General features: G+C 38.7%; 1 protein-coding gene across 1 annotated transcript; it reads left to right on the forward strand.

The window, feature by feature from the left end:
- The first annotated feature begins 18,983 nt into the window (after positions 1-18,983).
- On the forward strand, positions 18,984-20,840 carry LOC140227156 (uncharacterized). The gene has a single exon (XM_072307589.1). The coding sequence runs from the start codon at positions 18,984-18,986 to the stop codon at positions 20,838-20,840; it is 1,857 nt and encodes a 618-aa protein (XP_072163690.1).
- The last annotated feature ends 5,728 nt before the right edge of the window (positions 20,841-26,568 follow it).

Genomic DNA, 26,568 nt, shown 5'->3' on the forward strand with positions numbered 1-26,568 from the left:
TAACCTGCGACATCAAAGGAGCCAAGGAGTCATTTATGGTATCACGTCAGAACATCTCACCTTCAGCCTCACATCAATCTACAGGAGAGTATCAGACCGAACAGAGGACGAACATGAGAAGAAGAAGGAGGTTGAAAAGGACGATGGGAAGACGATGATGGCGAATTCGAAGAGGAGCAAGAGAAGGCTGATCAAGAAGACGACGGAACAAACATTAGATATGTAAGGTGCCGAGGAGGAAGAACGATAAGTATCTTTTTGTCTCACCGCGGCTCAAAGTAAGCAAACTGCCTGATTGCGGTATCAACGAAGTCGACCGCATCATGTCAAAATCTGGGATTCTAGTTAACCAGTCCTAGCCATAATGTGACAGTTATACAATAAAGCTCTCCGAATGAAAGACTCCAGAACGCATGAGACGAAGTCAGAGTTGATTTAAGACGGAGTATTATTTTCTCTCTGCCGAATGAGGTTGTACCTTGATCTTAAATTGACAATATGTAATCATGACGCCATTGACAGGTACGTATATAGGTGTGAATGATCAAGAAAGCGGGCAACGCGAGCTGACAAATCTGAAAATGTCATTAGATACATGTATGTATATGATTATGTACATAGAGTAGACATGATGTCATTAAAAACCAACGATGTAAAACAGAAGTAAAGCTTACAAGGAGAATATTATCCCCATACCTCATATAATGCGTCCATATGGTGTTTTCTTACACATACTGATACCAGCATCCTGAGACCATCATGTGTCTCCATAGACACATTTGGGCATGAAAAAAAAATGCACACGGAGAAAATGACAGAAAGGTGGTCTTTTTCATATTTGATTTTTGTTTGTTGAATTTTATCTTGTGTGTGTATATATACGTTTGTTTTATTCATTTATATGCCAAGGGTCATAGTGATTTTGATTGCTTTTTTCCAACCCGGCTCCTTAGGGAAGCTCAACAGGGAAAGCCTGACACTTTGGTTTCTTGTGTTTTGTTTGCCTATGTTTTATTTATTTATATTCCAAGGGTCATAGTGATTTTGATTGCTTTTTTCCAACCCGGCTCCTTAGGGAAGCTCAACAGGGAAAGCCTGACACTTTGTTTTCTTGTGTTTTGTTTGTTTTATTTGTTTCTCTGTCATCACTTGTATGCCGAATAAATAATAATAATAAAAATGCTAATAATCATAATAATAACAATAATAATGATAATGATAATAATTTTCAGGTTTGTAAGTCTTAATTCAGATCCCTATGCACACTTTTCCCATGTTCTGTCTGGAGATTTCAAAGATGAGCAAGTTGTTGTAAATTTCCATCTTCATTAACACAAGCAACACACAACGCAAACACACCCGTAAATGCATAAGGTGGCAGTTCAGATGTACTATATATATATATAAATATATATATATATATATATATATATATATATATACATTCAGAATATATGATTTCGTCAAAATTAGAGGTGCATCCCACAGAATTATACAGGCTTAGACTTTTAGCGGGTACCTCCACCTTTTTTTCGCAGATTGTATAGATACCATGAATACGATTGTATGTCCTTTTTTTTTTTTTTTGTACTGATCACATAGACATGGACATGAATATGTTGTTATCTCTGGCGGGTTATGTATGTGTTTAACGACACGCCTGTCAAATTTAATATATTACACTGTACATTCTGTTGAAAAAAAAATGAAAATAAAGTTCGAATTATATAAAAAAAAAAAAAGTTTGAATCATTATTTCCATCACCGAGTAATTGCTCCTGCTGTGAAATGGGACACTATTATGAAGGAGGATTGTCTGGGGAAGAGTTCAGACTTTATTCTATTCTCTCCGAGTTCTCATAAAATGGCAGGTCAGTTCACAATCTGTATTATGCAAACACACACGCACTTACACACATCCACACGCGGTCAAATACCTTTGTTCTGCCTTAAAGGTGTGTAAAAACGAGACTCCACGGTATATCTATCAATTCTTGTTCTTTACAGATGGACTAAGGTCAGGAGAACAAAATGCCTGAAGGTTTTTTTTTTTTCTCTCTCTGAATGAGAAAATGTTCCATTATGTTTCGATAAACCATTGATATTAGGCGAAATTTGGATAATTATGCAAAATGAAGAAGGTGAGGATTTTGTCACCTCATAAATACTGATAATGCTCCCACTGACAAGTACATTTACTAACCTCAGTTTTCTCCTCCTTTTAACATGATATCATCAGGAAAAGAAATGCAGATTTCTTTCGCATCAAATGATTGTAGTCTTATCAAAGCCTTGCAAAGGATACATACAAGGGGAAAGCGCTGAAGGTGCTAAATCATCGAATACAACAAACATGATTCCTCTGACATTAGATAAAGTGAGTAATAGTTTTGGAAGTAGAGACATGATGAGTTCAAAGAGTTTCGAAGTGATGACGTCATTGCATTTACCAAACAGAGTGCCACCGTGATGTCATAGTCATTCATCACCATGGAAACCAGTTCCAAACAACCTCATGTGGTACTGTCTGGTCCGAATATCCCTGAACAATATTGTTGTTAACCATGTTCGCCCTTGGTTCTAACCCAAGTTAAAAAAAAAAAAACAAAAACAAAAACAAAAAACAAAAAACTGTGACATCATCACTTCGTGACTCCATTGAGTCTGTGCTTGCGACCAGTATTATTTTGGTGAGCACATGTGTAACTTCGGAGTCCCATGACTTTCTTACCCTTTTTCCTGCTTTAGCTAAGACATTTCTGATGTTACCCGATCTATCAATCCAGCTTCAGCGTGGTGTGGAATAGGATATTTTTCTTATATATCTTTTATATATCTTTCTCAAATTCTACTAACAGTATGAATTATTCAGCGGTAAGTTAGCATTCTGAGAAAGAAAGAAAAACGAGTTCAGAGGCAAGTAAGTTTACACTTCGACCACTTTTGATATATTTTTGCACCTCCTCCATCCATCAATAAGACAATCCAAATTGAAATTATTCAGCCAATCCATACCAATAATGGTGCCAGCCCATAGGTGATATGCATAACTCACATAAATGTGGACATTTTCAAAAGTAACAGTGCTAAAAAAAAAGAAACTCCAACGTGAATATAAATTGCATTTCACGCTCTCCCTAGTGTTCTGAAGACATATGCAAACAAACGTCATAATCAGTTCTGAAGTACAGTTGCGTGCTCTGTTGTACAGTGCATCCTAGAATACAGAACCCTGAAAAAATTACTTATCATGCAGAAGCGAGGGGCGTATGATTGAAAATACACACTTTAAAATAAACTTGACTAATCATCTTTTAAATGATACATTAAGAAAACTTATTATTCATGCATTTCTCAGTAACATGTGTTCGAAAGTTTAATGTAAAAAGAAAAAAAATATCTTGCTATAACACTTGTTGGCTTTGACATTGAAAACATCAAGAAAACTGAGGTGGACTCATGTTAGACAGAAATCTAAAGCAAAACCTCATTGCACCGTATCACTGGGGTGTATGATTAAAAGCAAATGTTCAATATGATTATGTTTAAACAAACATTTTTCGATTCATACACAAAATGAGACCCATTCATCACTGGTGAGGCGTGCTGTCGTTGGCATACAGAGGTGATGTGGACATTGCAATGACTGGGCAGGCAATAGGGCAGGAGTAACACATGTTTGACTGTCTGACAAATCCTTTCACAGTGCTTCGAAGAAAAAATAAGCCAAGAAGTGTCTATCTCTCCCTTTTTGTTTTGATATGCTAAGAATCTAAGCCCAAAGCCAATAAGACTTTGTTTTAGGGTTTTGTTGGTTTTTTTTTTTCTCGGACGCACTGTATAAATCACAAATAATATAAGTATAAAATTAATATAAATGCTCCATGAAACATCTGGCTTGTAGTTATATCGTAGTAATAAACAAAGCTGATTTCATATGAATGCATGCTCGACATTAAAAGGGCAAATTAAATATATTAATAGATCCGGAGCAAGCATCATAGTAAGTCTTTGGAAGTCTTTTTGTTTTTTCTGTGAATAAATACTTTGTGGGAAAATGCTTCGACAACAATTCGAAGAAGCAGAATAAGCCCTGCAAAGTGTCAACTGACATTTATTCGGATATACGCGGTGAAAAAAGCAAGATATTAACACACTGGTTATTGAAGTGTACTTGTTTGAGAAGTAAGAATACACATTGTGCTTACAAGGTAAAGTGTCAAAAAGTGAAGTGTTCACAGCAGAAATATTCATCACACACATTGACAGATACCGTCAGAGCGTAGCAGCCGATTTGATGTATTATAAAGGTTATTGTTGACCTCTTGAAATTCGTAAAACGCGCCAACAACAAACGGTTTCAAGCAAATCTTGTAATGGTGGAAACGTAAAGTGTGGACTGTGGGAGTAATTACCCCATTACAATAATCTTAATATGATTTGGTGGTGTACGTTGCCCATCAAAAAGCCTGTAACGAATACTCTGGTCTTACACCTGTCAAGAATGAACCAGTACTTTAGAATAAAAAAAGCGATCACCGACAGTGTCAAGTAATGTACTAAACTCATTTCACCAAATAACTTGTGGAGCGAGCAATGGATACCGGTGTGCAGAGTCTATACAATGTTGGAGGGGATATCTGTTTAATTAATATCCACAAGATGTCCATATGTGCCTCGCTTATTAAAAATCCAAAGTCCGGAAGTCCTCGTATACACATCGCCTATTTCACATCATGGAGGAGCAGGTGTAAGAGGGAGTGAAGCCACGTCGATGGGACCAGGGCTGAGGTAGCTGCTCTCTGAAGGAGGGAAAGATTGGCTAATGACTGGCGCTGATTTCCTGCCGCCCGACGTACAGCGATCGGTCTTTGAACCTGTAGTATGGCGACGAGGACTCGTGGGAATGCCCCTTGGCGAAGTCTTCGAACTCACCGAAGGGGACGCAGAAGACTTGACTTCGGGCAACTGCGGAATTTGACTGATCTTGGCAGATGGCGAAGTGGGTCGACGTTCGGGTGGCGGTGATCCTGGGCGAATCATTTCCTTTGATTGCCGTACAAATCCTATAGGAATCTCATCGTAGAATCCATCAGGTACCTTCAGCGTCGGTAACTGCAAAAAGGATGAGGAGTGAGCTGACTTTTCTGATACAGTGCAGCTCTCTTCTGATCTGATGTTCTCGTCAGATTTTGATACGTCGTTCGGGACAAGAACAGAGGCAAGGCGTTGAAATCGTGGATCTGATACGGAAGCGTCGTCGATAGAGTCGAGAGTACTTTCTGACCTGGAATGGCGAAGCGGCGTCTCCCCTTGAGCAAGGCTGTGGTGTAGGTGATGTTGCTTACAGTGCGGTGTGGAAGAGTAACAGACACCTTGCGACTTTCGCAATTCGCCCGGTGATCTTGCACGTCGCGTTGGAGATAAGCCAAGCTCCCAAACGGGTTTGGCACGTCTCGCGTTTCCAGCACTAGGGTCATCGGTTTCGGAGTGGAAAGACTTTCGTTCAACTCCATCGCACGAGTCATCTTTTGAGGAGTGATCTATCGCACAGGACGCAAAGTCTTCTAGACATGGTTCTATATGTATAGTGGGTGTGTGCTGCGGGGACGACGTGGCGCTTCGCGACGTCATTTCCGGTGGACGGAACTCTTGTGAAATGACTTCCTTGGGAAACAAACTCGACGCTGACATGGACCGCTTCCTGACTCCTGGAGATAACAAGTTTTCGTTTCCACGTAAGTCGGAATCGGATGAAGTTCGTTGAGGTTCACACGACTTGGACACGTTGGAGTAATCCTTGACAACCACTTTAATCTGCTCATTTGGAGTCGCTCGCTCAATAACCTTTTTCCCTGACTCTGCTTTTCTGGTACGGGCTGGAGAATGTTGGGGGGAATTCTGTCTCGACGACACACGTGGAAGGTTGAGACTTATTGGAGAATGGCTCAAAACGTCCGCCAATTTGTCAAATTTGTCAGTATTGCCCTTTCCAGGCATAGAGGAATTACCGTAGACGCTGTGCCTTTGAATATCCTTTTTCATTTTTCGCACCTCTGCAGCTTCGCGCTGCCTCAATTTTAGCAGTCGTTGTGACTCGCGATCTATTTCACCAAGCCTAAGGGTAAGCTGCCGATTCTTGACTGCTGCTGCATCCAGCACGGAGTTTTCCTTACTTCGTAATCGAGCGATCCCTGGCTCGACACTTGAAGCATTAGCACCGACGCCGACGCCGCCGAGAAATGAGCTCATGGCTTCTACTGAGCCACGTTCTCGATTCGAACCGCTGTGTTGACGATGAACAGGAGGATGGTGATCCGGAGGATGAGGCGCATGCTGAAAGTTCTGCCTGTGATGAGGTTGCGGAGACAGGCTCCGTGGACGTCCGATTCGAAGAGGCATTACGATCATCGATTCCAAGTGAACGTCACAGGATATTGTTATATACAAATAATATGAATCACAAACAGCAGCCTCGTACTTATAGCTTACATCAGAGAATATTCCTATCAGAGTGTGGTTTATCGAAAGACGAGAATAACTCACTCGTTCAGACACGGGTTAGGGGTAGAGTCACAGTAATCGAAGACAATCAGCGTGGTGAAATATGATTATGACGACAGATTTCGCAGGAAGACGCCACAATGTGATCCTTTTCGCGCAAACACACGATCTGACCCCGCTCCCTCTACGCAGCTCTCTTATGTGGGCGCCACTCTAGCAAGCTAATTTCAGCGCTTAGCTTTGTACGGCACATCGCCGTGTTCTACGTCAACGCAGTTACCGAAAGAAGCGGCAATCAATAGACGAGGCGAAGTCTCGAGAGAGAGGGAGGGAGTGAGGAAAAAAATCTCACCTCTTTTGCTGAACTCCACTAGGGATTTAAAACAGGCAAAACAGTCCATTTTCTCGCCCACCTCTCTCACGTAGTGAGAAATACACCAATTCAGGTTGGGAGAACGACGGATATACGTGCGATCATTATGACGCTCCAACTGCGCGTTATTCTCTCTCCTTCATCTGAGTAAATTTGATGATTGCCGTGTCGTCTGCGTAAGCTCGTTAGAGCCAATCAAAAGCTGCTCTCACTGCTATTACTATTCGGAGATGACACTCATTAGAAACGAGCGGCTGAAATTCATTCGCGCTTCTAACCTCTCCACACTATAGTATGTGAATGTAGAAATGATGATGGGAACGAACACATGGGTATCATACTATTGCTGCACGTGTATAGTATGCATTAATATTTCACTGGTATAGAGCAGGCAGGGCACAATATGATATGTTCCTGCATATTCAACCTACCAAGCGATATCTAATCAATCTATAAAACATTTTACCTATCTGTGCTTTTATGCTTATAGTGCCGTGTACTTCAGAATAATAATCATTGATGATAAAGACTCAGAGATGCGATAATATTATTATTTCTTTTTCAGCCGAGTGACTGTTTAATGTCTACTGATACTTCTGGTAGCAAAATTTAGATGAACTGCAGAATATTGTATTTGCGTATTCCATAATTAGATCTACAACACTTAACCTATTAAAGCTAAACATAATTGTAGATGCTACGGAACGGAGAGAAAAAGCACATATGAATGTGGAAACTGTTCCAATAGAAATTTAAATGCTATAGTGCTTGAAAGAAAAACAGATATACTTTGTCAATAAGATCTTGATGTGTCATAAGAAACCTCCACGTCACTACAAAAGGACTCTCGATACTGCAGATTGTAAGTGATTTTAACGAGAGTGGTAATCACAGAGGAGATACTATCATACGAAGGAAAGAATTATTGTGTGCCATTGTTTATATACAACTCGGTAAGAAATTGATATACACGTATTTGAAGAAGTACATTGACGCGTTGAAAAAAAAAATAGAGATCATCGTAAATCGTAATCGTAAAAAAAAAAAGTAATATAAGAGGGAAATGAAAGGAAGATACAATCAAGTATGATAACAACCGCAGCAACTTATTACTATCTGAGCACACATTAGGCCTACAGTTGAACCCATCACCCTTTATTTCAAAGGTCATATACCTTCCTGCCACAGCCTGAGCTGTTTAGTCGATCCATCGATGACGTCACAAGCTTTGCCTTCTCAGTGTCTTCATGATATCTCAATAAGGTTCGTAATTTGGTCGCTTCATCGAATCCGCTGTGTTTACACTTTGTATGTATGGCGTTCATAAAGGGGTACCTAACGATATACTGCTTTCTGATGAATACTATTTAACGATTCACACTACATCGTTTCACTGATCTATGCTTGTCGAATGAATAGCTCAGAGGAAGAGATGGGATTTTTTTTTTTCAATTCAGAACAGATAAACGGACAGAAGAAGTCGAGAAAAAGACGGAATAGATACAAAAAAAAAGAAACACAATACATTTACTAGGATTGCTTAATATTTCCTTTTTTTTTCCTCTTGTTCCTTTCAGCTTATATACAGCCATAACACATTTTGCTGCATTATGATAATATATCTGCTACTAGTATGCACATCTTATACAGATATGTATATACAGACGTATACATGTATATATGTATATGTATATGTATGCGTATATATATATATATATATATATATATATATATATATAATGTTTTATCAATGCGCTTAGAAAAGCACGTTCATGCACCGTACAGACACATACACATATATATATATTATACACATGTATGTGTGTATAATAATACACTTTTACTTTTATTGTCATTGGCATAATTACTATTATTATTATCATTAGTATTATCATTTCATTATTATTATTATTATTATTATTATTATTATTATTATTACTATTATTATTATTATTATTATCATTATCATCATCATTATTATTTTTATTGTTATTATCATCATTATTATCATTATCATTATTATTATTTCTATTACTATTATTGTAAATATGATTGAAATGGAATGATGGAATAATCCACCATAGCCAGAGGATGATTCATTATAGAATGAGGCAGGAGGGAGAAGTTGAAGTTTGATCACAATAACATCTTAAAAAATAAATAAGATCATAAGTCAATCAACGCATAGAGTATACAAAAAATATAGAAAACAGACGGGCATATTTTAATTGAAAGCCATTCAACTTTTTTTGTAATTTTTACAGTTGGCACATTTCGCTTTTATGTGACCGGTCTGGTTTCAGTTCAATGCAGGATTACTTTTCAATATTGCCCATCGATTTGGACATGATTTTTCAAAATTTGAAAAATTTGCACTATCATTTCAATGTCATCTTATTTTACCAGTGTTATTACAGTGTGTCATTCAGTGCAGGAGAATCTTATTGGTGTAATTTCTTTGCTTTCTGTATCATTGCAGTGTTTTAAACAAGCATTTTAATGCCCCCCACTCCCTCTAAAAGAAAGAAATAACATGATGGTAAAAGAAGATATCACCTTCTTCTTCGCCTAAGAAATTCTCTGTCTTCCCTCACGAGAGATGTGTATCCAAATAATCCAAATACATCAGCACACTGTGATCACATCTGATCTCCCCAGCACGTGTCTCACGTCCTCTCTTCGCCAATTTCCAGCATACAGGACAGCATAATACAATGTACATTGAAACAAATAATAAAAGTAACTCTTACCACCTCTCCAATCACGTTTTCCCATCCTCTTACTCTATCCAACATTATACATTTATATCATAAGCCCACTGTCTGTGCAGATACGATTCCGGTAACTGGAATTTATTTCTCTTTCCATTGTTTCATTAAAAAGACAACCCCCCCCCCCCCCAAAAAAAAAAAAAAAAAAAGACACCTCATATTTTTCCCTAGGCTTCATTGAGTACTGAACTCTACGACGCAGTAAGTTGATAGGCACTTCACAAGAGAATAATTTCCGGTGTCAGTTTTGCGAACATCATGCCTATTTTTCAATGCAAATATTTTTTTTTAATTTATTCATTTATCCATGTATTTACTTATTCATTTGATTATTTATACATTTATTTGTTTGATCATTTATCTATTTATTTTTCCTGTAACTGTAACTGATATCATCCCTGAATTAAATCTTACTATCCTACTTGTATGGTAATCATAACTGTTGTCATCACATTTTTTTATTGTTATGATCATTATCATTATTGCTGTGGTAGTAGTAGTAGTAGTAGTATTAGTAGTAGTAGTAGTAGTAGTAGTAGTAGTAGTAGTAGTAGTAGTAGTAGTAGTAGTAGTAGTAGAAGAAGTAGTAGTAGTAGTAGTAGTAGTAGTAGTAGTAGTAGTAGTAGTAGTAGTAGTAGTGGTAGTTGGTGTTGTTGTTGTACTATGCTTGATACTGCCATTACTATTTAGCATAGCCTAAAGCATATTTTCCAACATAATACCAAACAAGTGTACACACCGTGCAGGTCAATTTAAAACATGTAATTAGCTAGATAGAGTCTCTTCTTGATGAATGTTAGTATAGAAGGCTACACGCGAAGATAAAGATCAAACCATGCGACTTTCCTTATAAGCTTGTCAGATGAGTGCCCCCCCCCCCCCTCCCGTTCCTCACACACCAAAGTATCTTGTACATGTGCAAACTTTGTCCTGCTGCACGAGCTACGAATATTTGAGCAGTAAGACAAACATTTCTGTGGTATTTGTTGAAGTCTAATTTGATTTAATCATGTCACCAATCGCGCTAATTGACCATACAACATGATTGAATGGGCGACGACGCTATACGCTATGCACACACTCACTTAGATAGGTGAATATCATAGCTACGCTGTTCTTGGTTCCCCCTTTAATCGTCCCAGATGATGCTAATAGATGAATATTTCAATAGGTATAGAAAGCACACTTTCTATTCAAGGAATATCGCATTCTTAGATTCAAAACATAATTGCTGACCTTTTTATGTTATCCGCGTATACTGAGAAAGCATGGGAAGAGAATTAGAGAAAAAAAAAGAAATGCCTGAGATTGACCTCGTCGTCGTCATGACATTTATTTCCCTCGAAGATATAGACTCCAGCCTAAGAAGGAAACGATTATTAAACAATGGACAGACATTTTTTTATTTTTTTTTATTTTTTTTGCTTTTCTCTCAGACATAGTCGACAGGAATGAGGTAGTTGGATTTAAAACGGCTAAAAAATACGTATTTATGGATCTACCCCCGCTCTATCACAGAAGTGTTCTTTTTCTTCTGGTCCTTCGAATCTCTCAAAATCCGATTCGATGGTCCTGTGTGATGCCTCTGCATGACGATCGCCAATTTCCGTCACAATTCTCTGTAGATTCCATTGCAACGGATTTGCATAATGTCAGCGGTATTGTGTTTCATCGAGAAGGCGGATGCACCGCCATTATCTCCTTCTATTATTTCCATATAACCTCTCCCTTTCTCTCTATCCAGTCAACTGCGTCTGTCGCATGTTATCACCCCGTCTTCCTTACCGACCAAAATTCCACTCATTCCCAACATTGCTCATGAAATTCTACTCAGCAGGCTTCAGGCCGCATCGACAATAAAAGGTCAATCAGCCTTAATTTCGCCAATTTTCGGAGAACATTGCTCGAAGTAAATGATACGAGGATAGGTTCCTCGTCAGCTTCGTGATGCCATGTTCACATTCATCCTATGGAGTGTGATCAGGAATGGAAGAATAACATCTTTTTGACTGATACTTAGAATTATCATGATTGCTTCCCTTCTATGACTTCTTGTACATTACAAATGTCATCATTACCACTATATCGTAATACTGCATCCGGGGCTGCTGCACACTCCCTACATCTGCTGCTATCCTATTATTGTTATAGCCTGTCTTTTGCGTTTAACTATAGCCTCGTCGATGTCCCAGTGTCGCTTTATGTCCGTTTATATGTTAATGTTGTCATTATGTGTTTTTTTCCTTTTCTGTCTGACTCTTTACACGGGCTTCCATTTCTATTTCTATTGTGTCAATGTTTTTAAACATTTTTTTTTCTCTCTATCTTTTTTCTTTTTCTGCTGTTACAACTATTTTCGGTGTTGTTGCTTCAGACATTATCGTTACCGTTCTGATGCCAATAATTGTTACCAATATTTCCACTGATTCCTTCTCTCCCGAGTGGCCCACACTCTACAAGCTTCGTCTTTTCAGTGGGTCCCTCCGTTTTTCGCCTTGTGTACGTTGATATTCCACTTTATTTCAATTTACTTCAGGCATTGTAATGTATCTTTACTGCAATTATACAAGTACTGTTTTACTCTGTTAAACTCACTTTGGGTTTTTTTTTATACGCTTTTTATCACTGAAGAAAGAGTGATGTATGTTATGTTATTTTTTTCATTGTCGAAAAACGGAATAAACTTGAATTTGAATTTGAATTGTTAAATGTCACGCCATTCATACTGTCATATGGTTTTCTCCGATTAATGATCGTTCCTATACAGGGTAATTCCGTTCTCGCCACGCATTGTGTGGAGACGTAATGATTTCGACGTTATCTTATTCTCTTTAAGAAATACCAAGGAATATTCGAGAGGTTACAATTAGATATGTCCCATATATTTTATCACATTCTTTTTTTGTTTTTTTAACAGCTTTAATCACAAATATCTCAACTTAACAAGAATGGAGTTAGCTCGATTTGCGATAAAAACGCTTTTTTTTTTTTTTAGTCAATAATCCGCTCACAGAGTCTCATATTTCTTGGTTCAACTTGCCTTGCAGAGAGAGAAAGGGACAGAGAGAGAGAGAGATCGAGGGAGAGAGCGAGAGAGGGGGAGGGAGAGAGAGAGGGCGAGAGGAAGAGAGAGAAATGGATGAGGGGAAGCTATAGGAAGGTAGAAATTAAAGGATGGAAAAGACAAGAAAGCAAGTATAATGGTAGCAGCGAACGATAGCTGGCGCTCTTTCTATACGACAAATCAGCCACTTGAACACAACGAATGATTCGTTGTTGCATACAATCATAGTACATATCAAAAATATGAATTATCATGTGAAAAGAGATCGTAATTATGAATTTCCCCGGACGAGCACAACAAAAATAAAGCACAATACGATTTATACAATATAATAATAAGATAGCTGAGGAAGTCTCAGCACACAGCTGTATGACAAAAAAAAAAAAAAAAAAAATGTCACAATAAAACCGGCATGAGACTGATCAACAAAAATGAACTGTGTGCGGCTTTTTCATTCCTGTGCTGCTGTGGTGGAGAGAATTCGAGTTCCCTTGTCATAAAGACAGTATTCAGCTTTGTCGCACAGACTCTGAATCAACTGTGTCTGAGAGGTATTAAGACGAAACAAACATAAACTGAAATGACCATCCACCGTAGAGCAGGATATTATAATTTATTCGTAATGGTTTTTTGAGAGATCCTGAGATTTCAAATAAAAATGTCTCAAGTTGGATACTGAGTATACGAAAAGATTATGATATAATATTGACATGGAATACTGCTCAACTTTTGTCAATGGTGCATGGAGGAGGCATACCAGGAAGGTACCCTGCGCATACCCCACTTTTTCACAATCAATGTATGCACTGACCTAACCCCCCCCCCCCCTCTTGCAGAACGTAATGAAATTGAGTTCCCTCCATCCATGTAACTCAGCAGAACATCAAACGATTTCTATATCAGCACGTATCAGTCTTTGCTCTTTGCCGCGATCTGATAAGTCTTATGAATTCAAGAAATCAGATATTCATACCAGAAAAGGATAAAGGACATGATTTTTCAAGTAATCATCTGCCTTTTGTTTAGACTGTTGTCGTTTCATCCTTGCACACGACGACTTTTGCATATTATACCGGTATTATCTTTCTCTTTTGAGATAAGTCTCATCTCAGCTCGCAGTGTGTAGCATGAACACATCGCTTTCAATAGAGGGAGACATTTCATTATGCGCTGTGGTTTTCGATAGACACACTGTAGGGCTCACACGGGTAAATAATTCCCCATAGAGACGTGTGTTAAAATTCAAATTTCAAAAAATTCTGTAAAATAGCTGGGAGAAATGAGGTATTTCATCTTCACTAACCTGAATAAGTGAGATATTACCTTTCATCCATCAGATTGCCAGGTTGGGTTGTTCTGCTCTAATTCTGTCCAGGGGTCCGCAAAGCCAGACTACGAGTTCTTGTCACTCAAAAAATCACCTATTTTCCGTACACGTACCCAATGAAATATAGTCCCCTCAAATTCCATCAGAAAAGCTGTCATCTTCCAACCAAAATGCAGTTTGTAGAGGAATTCATACTCAATATCTACAGCTATTCAGTTTTTTGCCAAACTACATCATTGATTTTTAATCAATTTTTTTCTTCATTTATTTTGGTATCTTTGGTACGAATTTTGAAGGGGTCTGGGACAGTCCATTTTATTTACAGGTGTGAGCCCTATAGTGGAGGTCATATTTCTTATTTGACTTTTAAACATCATAAATGTGTTTTTCATGATATTTGCCCCTACATCATATGAAAAATTACACTTTCAAGGATTATAAAGCTTCTCAAAGGGACACTTTTAGAAAATCATGCCCTTTAAGGTTTTTTTAAAATAAATCTTGCAGTTTTGATCAGTTCTTCATAAGATGAATACATAGATCCAGGCAGTTATCCTTGATTGTGGGTGTGTCATCATCACCTTATAGCCTACAAAGTACTTGATAAGACTTTGTTTTGTCAAACAGACTAACTTTATGTATTTTGAGCTGTTTCAGTGGTAGCCAAAACAAAGAAATACATTAAAATAACACAGTCATTCAAAGTTGTGTGATACTGATGACTGACTGCTATGTACTAAGATCTAGTGACAAGAACATAATATTAAGAAAAGAAATAGTAGAAAGGCAGAGTTGAGGAGGGGGGGGGAGGGGAGTAGAGGAGAGAGGTAGAGAGAGGGGGGTAGGGAGGGGAAGGGGAGGGAGGAAGAGATCTGACACAATACAAGATACACAATACAAGATTAACACAGTCCTTCAAAGTTGTGTGATACTGATGACTGCTATTTACTAAGATCTAGTACCACAAGAACATAATATTAAGAAAAGAAATTGTAGCAAGGAAGAGTGGGGGGGGAGTTAGAGGAGAGAGGTAGAGGGATCAGAGGGGGGGGGGGTAGGGAGCAGAAGGGGGAGGGAGGAAGAGATCTGACACAATACAAGATACACAATACAAGAAGTCATTCAAAGTTGTGTGATATTCATGACTGCTATTTACTAAGATCTAGTACCACAAGAACATAATATTAAGAAAAGAAATTGTAGCAAGATAGAGTTGGGGGGGGGGGGGGGGAGTAGAGGAGAGAGGTAGAGGGAGGGGGGGGGGGGAGGAGTAGGGAGAAGAAGGGGGAGGGAGGAAGAGAGATCTGACACAATACAAGATCAACATAAACCAGCAGAGCTTGTATGTGATGAATACTTCCTATAGACTTGCATGTATTGCGTGCATTCTCTATAGGGCTCACACGGGTAAATAATTCCCCATAGAGACGAGTGTTAAAATTCAAATTTCAAAAAATTCTGTAAAATAGCTGGGAGAAATGAGGTATTTCATCTTCACTAACCTGAATAAGTGAGATATTACCTTTCATCCATCAGATTGCCAGGTTGGGTTGTTCTGCTCTAATTCTGTCCAGGGGTCCGCAAAGCCAGACTACGAGTTCTTGTCACTCAAAAAATCACCTATTTTCCGTACACGTACCCAATGAAATATAGTCCCCTCAAATTCCATCAGAAAAGCTGTCATCTTCCAACCAAAATGCAGTTTGTAGAGGAATTCATACTCAATATCTACAGCTATTCAGTTTTTTGCCAAACTACATCATTGATTTTTAATCAATTTTTTTCTTCATTTATTTTGGTATCTTTGGTACGAATTTGTGAAGGGGTCTGGGACAGTCCATTTTATTTACAGGTGTGAGCCCTATAGTGTAGGTCATATTTCTTATTTGACTTTTAAACATCATAAATGTGTTTTTTATGATATTTGCCCCTACATCATATGAGAAATTACACTTTCAAGGATTATAAAGCTTCTCAAAGGGACACTTTTAGAAAATCATGCCCTTTAAGGTTTTTTTAAAATAAATCTTGCAGTTTTGATCAGTTCTTCATAAGATGAATACATAGATCCAGGCAGTTATCCTTGATTGTGGGTGTGTCATCATCACCTTATAGCCTACAAAGTACTTGATAAGACTTTGTTTTGTCAAACAGACTAACTTTATGTATTTTGAGCTGTTTCAGTGGTAGCCAAAACAAAGAAATACATTAAAATAACACAGTCATTCAAAGTTGTGTGATACTGATGACTGACTGCTATGTACTAAGATCTAGTGACAAGAACATAATATTAAGAAAAGAAATAGTAGAAAGGCAGAGTTGAGGAGGGGGGGGGGGGGAGGGGAGTAGAGGAGAGAGGTAGAGAGAGGGGGGTAGGGAGGGGAAGGGGAGGGAGGAAGAGATCTGACACAATACAAGATACACAATACAAGATTAACACAGTCCTTCAAAGTTGTGTGATACTGATGACTGCTATTTACTAAGATCTAGTACCACAAGAACATAATATTAAGAAAAGAAATTGTAGCAAGGAAGAGTGGGGGGGGGGGAGTTAGAGGAAAGAGGTAGAGGGATCAGAGGGGGGGGGTAGGGAGCAGAAGGGGGAGGGAGGAAGAGATCTGACACAATACAAGATACACAATACAAGAAGTCATTCAAAGTTGTGTGATATTCATGACTGCTATTTACTAAGATCTAGTACCACAAGAACATAATATTAAGAAAAGAAATTGTAGCAAGATAGAGTTGGGGGGGGGGGAGTAGAGGAGAGAGGTAGAGGGAGGGGGGGGGGGAGTAGGGAGAAGAAGGGGGAGGGAGGAAGAGAGATCTGACACAATACAAGATCAACATAAACCAGCCAAGCTTGTATGTGATGAATACTTCCCATAGACTTGCATGTATTGCGTGCATTCTCTTTAGGGCTCACACGGGTAAATAATTCCCCATAGAGACGTGTGTTAAAATTCAAATTTCAAAAAATTCTGTAAAATAGCTGGGAGAAATGAGGTATTTCATCTTCACTAACCTGAATAAGTGAGATATTACCTTTCATCCATCAGATTGCCAGGTTGGGTTGTTCTGCTCTAATTCTGTCCAGGGGTCCGCAAAGCCAGACTACGAGTTCTTGTCACTCAAAAAATCACCTATTTTCCGTACACGTACCCAATGAAATATAGTCCCCTCAAATTCCATCAGAAAAGCTGTCATCTTCCAACCAAAATGCAGTTTGTAGAAGAATTCATACTCAATATCTACAGCTATTCAGTTTTTTGCCAAACTACATCATTGATTTTTAATCAATTTTTTTCTTCATTTATTTTGGTATCTTTGGTACGAATTTGTGAAGGGGTCTGGGACAGTCCATTGTATTTACAGGTGTGAGCCCTGTATTGGAGATGTGGGGAAAACCCGCTTCTAAAGGTTGGCAGTGTAGAGGTCACGGTCAATACACCCACTCCTCTGATACTGAGTATGCCTGCTTCAATCGCCCGACCATTTTTAGTATTTTTATGAATGCTGCGTAATGCATCTCTCTCACCAAAAACTAACTCTTGATATTCTGTGTGGGTCTTTAAAGTAATATTCAATCTTATTGTGTTCACACCTCCCCTCATGCTGAGCAGACATCAGGTTGTTACTCCATGCCTATACATGTAGGCCTACTTCAGAGCCAGACATCAACCAGCAATATTGAGACCGGAAGTACGGCATACGTGGTAAGCATACGAAACAATATAAACTCACTCGTGTTACTTGTAGTGACACGCAGTTTCACAAATAATGCATGCTTGATGAATTTGCTTAGAATCGATTCTCCCTCGTGCTTTTGGTGAACATTTCTTCTATTATTTTGCTAGTTTTGGTCAACATGTGTAACCCCACAACTAACTGCGACCAGCAGCCCCATACGCATAGCGTACGCTATGCGTATGGGGCTGCTGGTCGCAGTTACCCCACAACCTATGTTAATATTGTAACATGATAGTACGGCAAGAAGACTGGGTTAGCTTGTTTGAATAAAACTGTTTGATTAACGATATTGGCAATCGTCTCCATTCGAAATAAAACAACACGTAAGGACTTTATCAGACAATAGTGCAAGCAAATTTACTTCCGGGTATTAGGAGATATGAGTAGAACTTAATTGGCACAGATCAGACCTCTTTCGGACTTCCCTTTTTAGTGTGTTAAAGATGGCCTGCTAAATCACTTTGTGGTTTTAAACGACACTGGTATGAAATCAATGAAAGACAAGAGAGCAGGTGGCTATTCATACATGTAGAATTCTTGGAACTGTCCGCAGATTACCACTATATAATATTCAAAAAGTGCTTGATGTATGTTGTGCACCCAATGGTCCATCAAATAATAATGCTTAAATCTAGACATATTTGCTTCTCTTAGGCACTTGAGTCCCTCCAAACTTGTTAGCTTATAAGCTTATGAGTGTACCCGAATACTCTCAGATCGCAACATACTTAACGGGCAAAATTGTTGATCCGGTTATATCGCATCACATTTCCTAATTAAAAAAAAAAAAAAATGATGCCCGTCCTGTTCATCCATGAAGGTGTGGTAACCTAATTTAATGACTGAAAGAGATATTTTCTTTGTGATTATTTCTGCTCTTGAAGTATTAGGTAAATGAATAAAGTTCTCACATGCCTCCCAAGACAAACGAAACCAGGATATATAAATTATCTACAAAATATCAAAAGAAAATATTTTAAGACTATCAATCATGAAGGATACGGATATTTGTACAAGACATACAAACAACTTAACTGACACATGTTTCCAAATAATATCAAATTTCTCTCATTTCGCTTATTTCGCTTCTCATGACCTTTCCCCTCTCTTTAATTTTCTCAAACCATACTTCTGCTAATGCTTATCGATGTATCTAATACCATCTTGTGTTTCTTATGCTACTAAACAGACACCATGGCAACGTTTCATCATATCAGCAGCCAGAATCTGGAGTGTCCTATCTGCCTGGCACTTTTCAACCAACCTAAATCACTGACATGTTCTCACACCTTCTGTAAAGGTTGTCTGCAACGTATCTTTCAAACTCAACCAGAGCAACAAACTATAACATGCCCTGTATGCAGGAAAGAAACACCCATACCTAGTGGAGATGTGAGTAAGTTACAAACAAACATACCGTTGAGTTCTCTTGTAGACGAAGTGAAAACCAAAAGTCCAACATGCACAGCTTGTGAGATGGACGAAAAGCCACCAGCTGTGTCCTACTGTCAGAACTGTGGGAAATATATGTGTAAGTTATGCGACTCAAAACATTCCAGCTGGACACCATTTTCCACTCACACAGTGACAGCTTTGAGTGAGATCCTTTCGGGGAAAGTTCCGATTAAGAGGAGACTGAAATGTAAGAACCATCCTAACGATGATAAAGAGTTCTTCTGTACCGGATGTCGAGAGTACGTCTGCTTAAGATGCGGCATGTTAAGACACTTGCAAGCAGGACATCACATCGAAGAGGCAGCTATCCATGAGGAGAAATTAATGACAATTATCAAGGAGTTACAAAAAGAGGCAAAATCAAAGACAACATCCATTGAAAATCATATCGATTTCATACAGACCCAGCGCAATGAAATAGCAAACATAATGAGAAGACTCAATAATTGCATCGACAAGACCTACGAGGAATATATAAAACTATTGTCAGCCAGAAGAGAGACCCTGAAATGTCAAGTGAAACAATTGTCTGAAAAATTCGAGAAGGAATTACAAGCTATGGATGAAGAGAGTCACCAAACAATCCATCAAATGAACGTAATGGAAGAGCTGGTGGCTAACGGTGTAAAGGTACCGCTAGAGAAAGACGCCTTGATTGCACACGACACGCTGTGTGAGAACTTGAAGAGCTTTCTGGGACGAGATTATCCTGACGACCAATCACCGAGAGGTGTGACAGAACGAGCTCGGAAGATTTCACTTAGGAAACATGTGAAGGTCAATGAACTTTCTCTAGGAGAGCTGGAAGGTTACACATGGGATATCAAAGCAGATATAGAGCTCCCTAGCAAAAACATCATGACCTGTATGACTCGTGCACCGGACGGTAAGATGGCGGTGGTATCGTCTAAAGGAGGAATCCATCTCTACTCCCCTGATGGCGAGTTACAGCAGACCGTGCTGAAGGATGTCAGTAACCTTGAAATTGGATTTCTGTCTAATGGTCGAAGAGTTGTACGTAATACAAAACACGAGATATCACTCTATACTCCTCAGTGGAAGAAGCTTGACGTCACGTTCGAGACAATGAGTTATGATGAAGGAGGGTATGGTGGTCTCACTGTGGATAGAGATGATAATATCTACGTGAGTTATTGGGAGTCCAAAAAGATACAGGTATTTACCCCACAGGGTGGTAAGGCAGTCAGGGAAATAATGTGTGATAAATATTCACCTTGGCAATTATGCTGTTTTCACACCATGGAGAAACTGATTCTGACAGACCCATCAGCTGTCGTATGCATCGATGGTAACGGAAAGCAGGAGAATGTCTTGATGAAGGAGGGTATGGATCCCTTTCCAGCTGTTTGTAGAGATGATTCCGTCATTGTAGCCTGGGTGAAGCACGAGGAGGGTCTCGTCAGTATCGATCGATACACGAGAGATTTGGAGCACGTGCACAATTTCATCACTGATTTCAAAATAATAGTACCAGAATTACAGTGGTACTATCTACAAGAGTTTGAGAGTGGTGAGATAGCTTTCTGCACTACAGATAGACTTTACATATTTTATGTGAAATGTGAAGTGCGATAGATGTTGTTCTTCTGCAGTAATATCATGGTAAAAAAAAAAAATAAATCTTTGGGTAAAATATTCTGAGTAAATGACATACACCTTGGATACATTTACATGTAATAATTGGATGCACGTGTGTCACGTCTATACTAACATGCAAATTCTTATAAGGAGCTTGATTATGTCGTAATGTTACATTTGTTTCATAGATGATCGATCTTTCTTAACGTAAAACATGGTCTGTAACAACACGTGTTTTTAGATGTTACCCTTCTAAATATTATATTGTGTGGGGGAAATGCTCTTCAACTGAAATCAGTGAAAATCTATCATATTATTCTCCGTAAGTTCTAAAGCGTTTTTTTTTTTTCGGGGGGGGGGGGGGAGGGGTCACTGTAATGGCGGGTGTACATAACCCCCTGTAGCGATGGCCTACATAATAATTAAAATGAATGCGTAGCAGATAAGCCGAAGAATTGTGCAAAATTTGACTAAAGCATGAAACTTTCACCATTGTTAGTACATGCTATAAGATTAATTCTAAGATCGGGAGGTAAGTCTGAATTGACCTCTGATGACCTCTAGAGGTCAATGATCTCAAAATCTAAGAAAATTGATATTTTGCGGCATTGGTTAATGATAAACACAGTAATGATGTACTAAAACTTAATTTTTGTCACTGTGAAATTGTCTTTATGTTCCACAGAGCCCTGACAGGTTTCTACCTTTGACCTCTGATGACCTCCAGAGGTCAACGACCTCAAAATTCAGAAAATTGATATTTTGCATCATTGGTTAATGATAAACACAATAATGATGTACTAAAACTTAATTTTTGTCAAAGTGAAATTGTCTTCATGCTCCACAGAGCCCTGATAGGTTTCTACCTTTGACCTCTGATGACCTCCAGAGGTCAATGACCTCAAAATGTCAGAAAATTGATACTTTAATGCGTCACTCGTAACTGAAACACGATAATTATGTACAGACTGTACTAAAAACTATTTTTGTAAGAGGAATTGCCTCAATGTTCCACTGAGCCTTTAAAGTCAGATTTCTACCTTTGACCTCTGATGACCTCAGATGACCTATGATGAGGTCAATGACCTCAAAATGTCAGAACATTGATATTTGGTGCAATTGGTTGATGATAAACATGATTAAGATGTCATATTCATTTGTATTACAATTGAATTGTTTTTCTATTCCACAGAGCAAGAGAAATTACTCACGTGTCTCTACCTTTGACCTCTGAGGAAGGTGACAGGTCAATGACCTCAAAATATCAGAATACTGATATTTTATGTATTAGTCAATGGTCAACTTATACCCGATATACAATCATGCATTATGCTATTAGCATTTATGCTATAATAGAAGAATCTTGTCATTCCATGGAACATTGGTCATTAGCCTGTGCATTATATCCAACTTTGACCTCTCAGGGCAATGAGAGGTCACTGAGCTTTTAGAATATCAGAATATTTGTAGGCTTACCTGTATTGATGTTTGGCTTCATTGGTTTAATCGTAAATGCTTAATCATGTACAAATCACGCATTGGCGTTTTGATCAAAGTGTGTATGCATATTCCACAGAGCATTGGTTTATAGTAACAGGTCTCTGGAATGTGAGAGGTCAATTACTTCAGAAATAAAGCTTAAGTTTCTTGAGTGATGGCAGTGACCTCAAATATAAAGGTTATGTTTGGGTTAGTTATGCAGACTAGCAAATAAAGGCAAATATGGCCATTATCTCGACACTCGAGGAAAACAAGGCCCACGAGAATGATATACAGAGCGTTTAATCTATTCAGTGAGGTCTGATAGATCTTTTCCCCCATGTGTCGGACTCATTATGGGACTGGTTTGCCTAAGTGTCGAGTTCATGGGCAATATTTGCATAGTTTCCAGCTGGTGGGCCTGTATTGGCCAGTGTAAAGCTGGTGGGTTGTTACAGTATGACTGCGATGAATGACTCATGGTCCTGGAGTATACAGTCCACAGCTGCGACATCATGGACCATCTTGAAAACTTCGACATACTGTGAGGCCCAACATGCATTCCACATGAAGCAATCCTGTGTATTGCAACTACCTATTGCCATCCGAGACCTACCCAGGGAATAGATAAGCATTCATGGCAAACCATGGAGAAAGCGTATTGTGCAAAATGTTTTGGAGTCTACTCCAATAGGAAGCTCAGCGGGAATCACATCGCCACACTTCAACCAAAGACTCTCTCCATACGAAGATATCATAAAGTTCAGGTGTTTTGCTACTCCATGCTGCTCAGGACTGTCCTGGAATATGCATGCATCATCTGGGATCCATTCACCCAGGGAAACATCATGAAGTTTGGAATGATCCAGAGAAGATATGCACTCTTTAGCTGCAATGACCATCACATGCAAAACAAGCAGTGTTACAGCCATACTTAAAAAAAAAAAAAAAAAAAAAAAAAAAAAAAAAAAAAAAAAAAAAAAAAAAAAACTACAATGGCAATCCCTGTAAGAAAGTACAGCACAGGCAAATTCAGCGATGATGGTCTGCATCAAGAACTCCACAACATCCACTCCGCTGGAAGTTGTGGCTCCATTGCTGCTTTCTTCAAAAAGGGCCAATGACCAAAAATGTCAGGCATCATTTGCAAGAACACAAAGTAGGCCTACTCCCAAAAAGGTGGCCGCTACTCTAGGCCAATGTCTCTTGTATCTCTTTGAAACACTTCAGGAGAGAGATACTCAATATTTAGCTCTGCTATTAAAGATACAGATGTCTCTCTTTTTGTTTTTGCTTTTGTTTGTTGTTTTTTGCTTCATATAGATCTTTGGATACCTTCTTTAACCAATTAGGAAAAGGCTCCATGGCAGAATATTAAAAGATTACACAGTATAATGAAGAAGAAGAAGAAGAAGAAGAAGAAGAAGAAGAAGAAGAAGAAGAAAGAGAATAGGAAACGAGATCTGCTGTCAATGATGCAGAGCCAATACCAAACAGTTCCATGGTAGATCTTAGTCGCTGGGCGCTGCAAAGGTTCGGATGTCTCTGTTGGCAAAGGATATTTTAAAGCTAAAAGTAAGTCCATGGGGTGGTTTACATTGTCTGGGCATAGAGGGTTGGGTTGGGTATATGAGGATATGATGCTTTGTTATAACAATTAGGTCTGAGATATCTGTTTTTTTTTAAATGTTTGTTTTGACCATCCGGCATGGATCTCCAACGAAAAAGAATGATAATGTGTAGACCCAGCCACCACCTTGTTTTTTCAATAGATTTTGATATTATTACAGTGTAGTTGAGAAAAAAAGTAACCGCTCATTGTCCTAGATGGAAGTCAAAATTGAACTGTGTGTGGAATACTCTGCATACAAGTTTGGACACACACACAATCACACACACACACACACAAAAAAATGCATTTTTTGGTATAATTATTATTTCATAAACAGCTGGCCATTACAAACCAATGAGACCAGACATCGATATTCTTACATTTTGATGCAGTATCGTTCAGTATCCTTCAGAGGTCAGAGGATCATCGCTAATGTTCATGTGAAATGAGTACACGCCTTTTGAATTGCTCACTTTTATTGCTATAGAAATACACAATATGTGCATCATGTCAATCACTGAATAATGTATCAGTTTCATTTTCAGTCTTGGATTATTTTTTTCTATGTACAAATAAATAATGGCAAAGTAAACAACTTTCACGTCAAAATATAAACGAGAATACTAAAAAAAGAAATAGATGTAATAACGTGCAAAGCAAATACCAGGCCTACATCATCTTAAGGTATACAGATGATGGAAATCACCTTATTGATAAACGATTTACTTGACTGGGATAGCGACCACTGAACAATATTGTTTCTTGAAACTCTCTCTTCTTTTCAACAAGTGGAATAAAACACATGCACATACCGGGGCATCAGTTTGGAGGGGGGTGGGGTGGTGGCAGGGATAGTTGACCCCCACCCCATTAAATTCTGAGATGTGGCCGATGTTTTGTTTTGTTGTTGTTTGTTTGTTTTTGTTGTTTGTTTTTTTTGTTTTTTAGACAGAAAACTGCCCAAGTTTTTCACTTTAAGTGTGCATCGGATTGTTGAAATTTGATTCTAAAATGCAAAATCTCCCTCTGTGAGAGGGGATATCTCCTTCCAATAGACTCCTTCCCCCTGCTTGGTTCCTTCCACAGATAGAACATACTTTGGGGAATGATAATTTCCCTAATTCTATGAAAAATGTTTTAAAGAGATATCTTTATTTGAATTCTAAAGATCAAAAGGCTTTCCTATACATGCATGAGTGTTCATTTTGGAGGGCAAGAGGCATTTGCCCCGCCTCCCGAGAAAATATGGCTGGGGGAATGGTGGGGACATAAAACTTTGCCTCCAAGTGTTTCCTGAGATGCAGATTTTTTTTTTCACTTTTTTGACAGAAAATGAATTGTCACTGAACATTTCAGCTACAGCATGCACCAGATTAAACGGCAAAATCTCCTTTGCATACCCCCTCCCCCACACTATCTTTTGTTAGGTCCCCTTCTATATACGCTCAGTGCTTTTGTCCCATTTTTGTTCTATATCATCAAAAAGTATGTACTAGATCTTTAATTTCAGTTCCAACATATTAAAGAAAATCCCTCTTGTTGGAGGGGGTAGTGTATCTTTCAATTAACAATCCCTCCTCGGTTTCTACCCTTAGATTCAGTACACTCCTTTTACTGATATTTCCCAAATATTCCATCATAAATGTGTATAAAAGATTTTTTTTTTTTACATTTCTATTCTTACTGCAAAGGCTCCCTCGCATTGGAAGGGTTGGGGGACAGCCCCTTTCATACCCTCCTCTCGCTGTATCAACCTCTCCTCCATGCATTGATTATGGCTACACATTTGGGTATGGACTTTTTTTTCAAAATGATAGTTCAACCAAGAGTGGCACGAGATCATTGAATTGCAAACAAAAGAATGCAAAAGCTCCATAATGTGGGAGGGGGATACCTCCACCCACATCCTTCTGTCGATTGGTCTCCCTCCAAAGATGGCTGAATTACTACACCTTTCTGATACAAATTTTGAGGTATTCCTTCAAAAGTGCATGTGTGCCAGGTCGTTGAATCTCATTTCTAAAAATACAAGAGCTCTCTCGAATGAGAGTGGAATAACCTACCCTCGCCAACGCTGCCCTTGCTGGGTTCCCATCCATGTAGACTTGGTACACTTTGGCGATCCATAATTTTCCAAATATTCCCTAAAACGTATGCATCAGATTCTAAAAAAAAAAAAAATCAAAAAAAAATCAAAAACTTTGTCTTTGGGAGGGGGGTAGGTGAGATGCGCCCACACCCCATCAACTTTCATATAAGTGATGACGCACACGTTAAACAAGAGCTACACTGAATCACTGATTTCAGGTCTGAACCTGCAAAAATCCAATTCCCCACCCACACCCTCCCCCTCCCCCTCTGCTTCATTCCTTTGCACCATGAACTTATGCTTACACATATTTTCCAAGTCCCCCCCCCCCACGTGAAAACAAATCGACACCCTTTGCTCTGTGCACATACCCGACTTAGATAATTACCTGAAAAGTTCTGCGGAATGAGTAGCCACTTTTTGGTAACAGAAATGCATGGTTTGTAAGCCCTACATTATAAACAATTAACTATTAACTATTGCAGTATCAGTACAATGTGTATTAATATCCTCACATTTCATTAGAGGTATTTGACCTTGTGTGA

The sequence above is a fragment of the Diadema setosum genome, chromosome 4, assembly GCF_964275005.1.
Source record: "Diadema setosum chromosome 4, eeDiaSeto1, whole genome shotgun sequence".
Taxonomy (NCBI): domain Eukaryota; kingdom Metazoa; phylum Echinodermata; class Echinoidea; order Diadematoida; family Diadematidae; genus Diadema; species Diadema setosum.

Bases quoted from the DNA above. Each gene is read 5' to 3' on its own strand.
- LOC140227156 (XM_072307589.1), top strand. From the start codon at position 18,984: ATGGCAACGTTTCATCATATCAGCAGCCAGAATCTGGAGTGTCCTATC.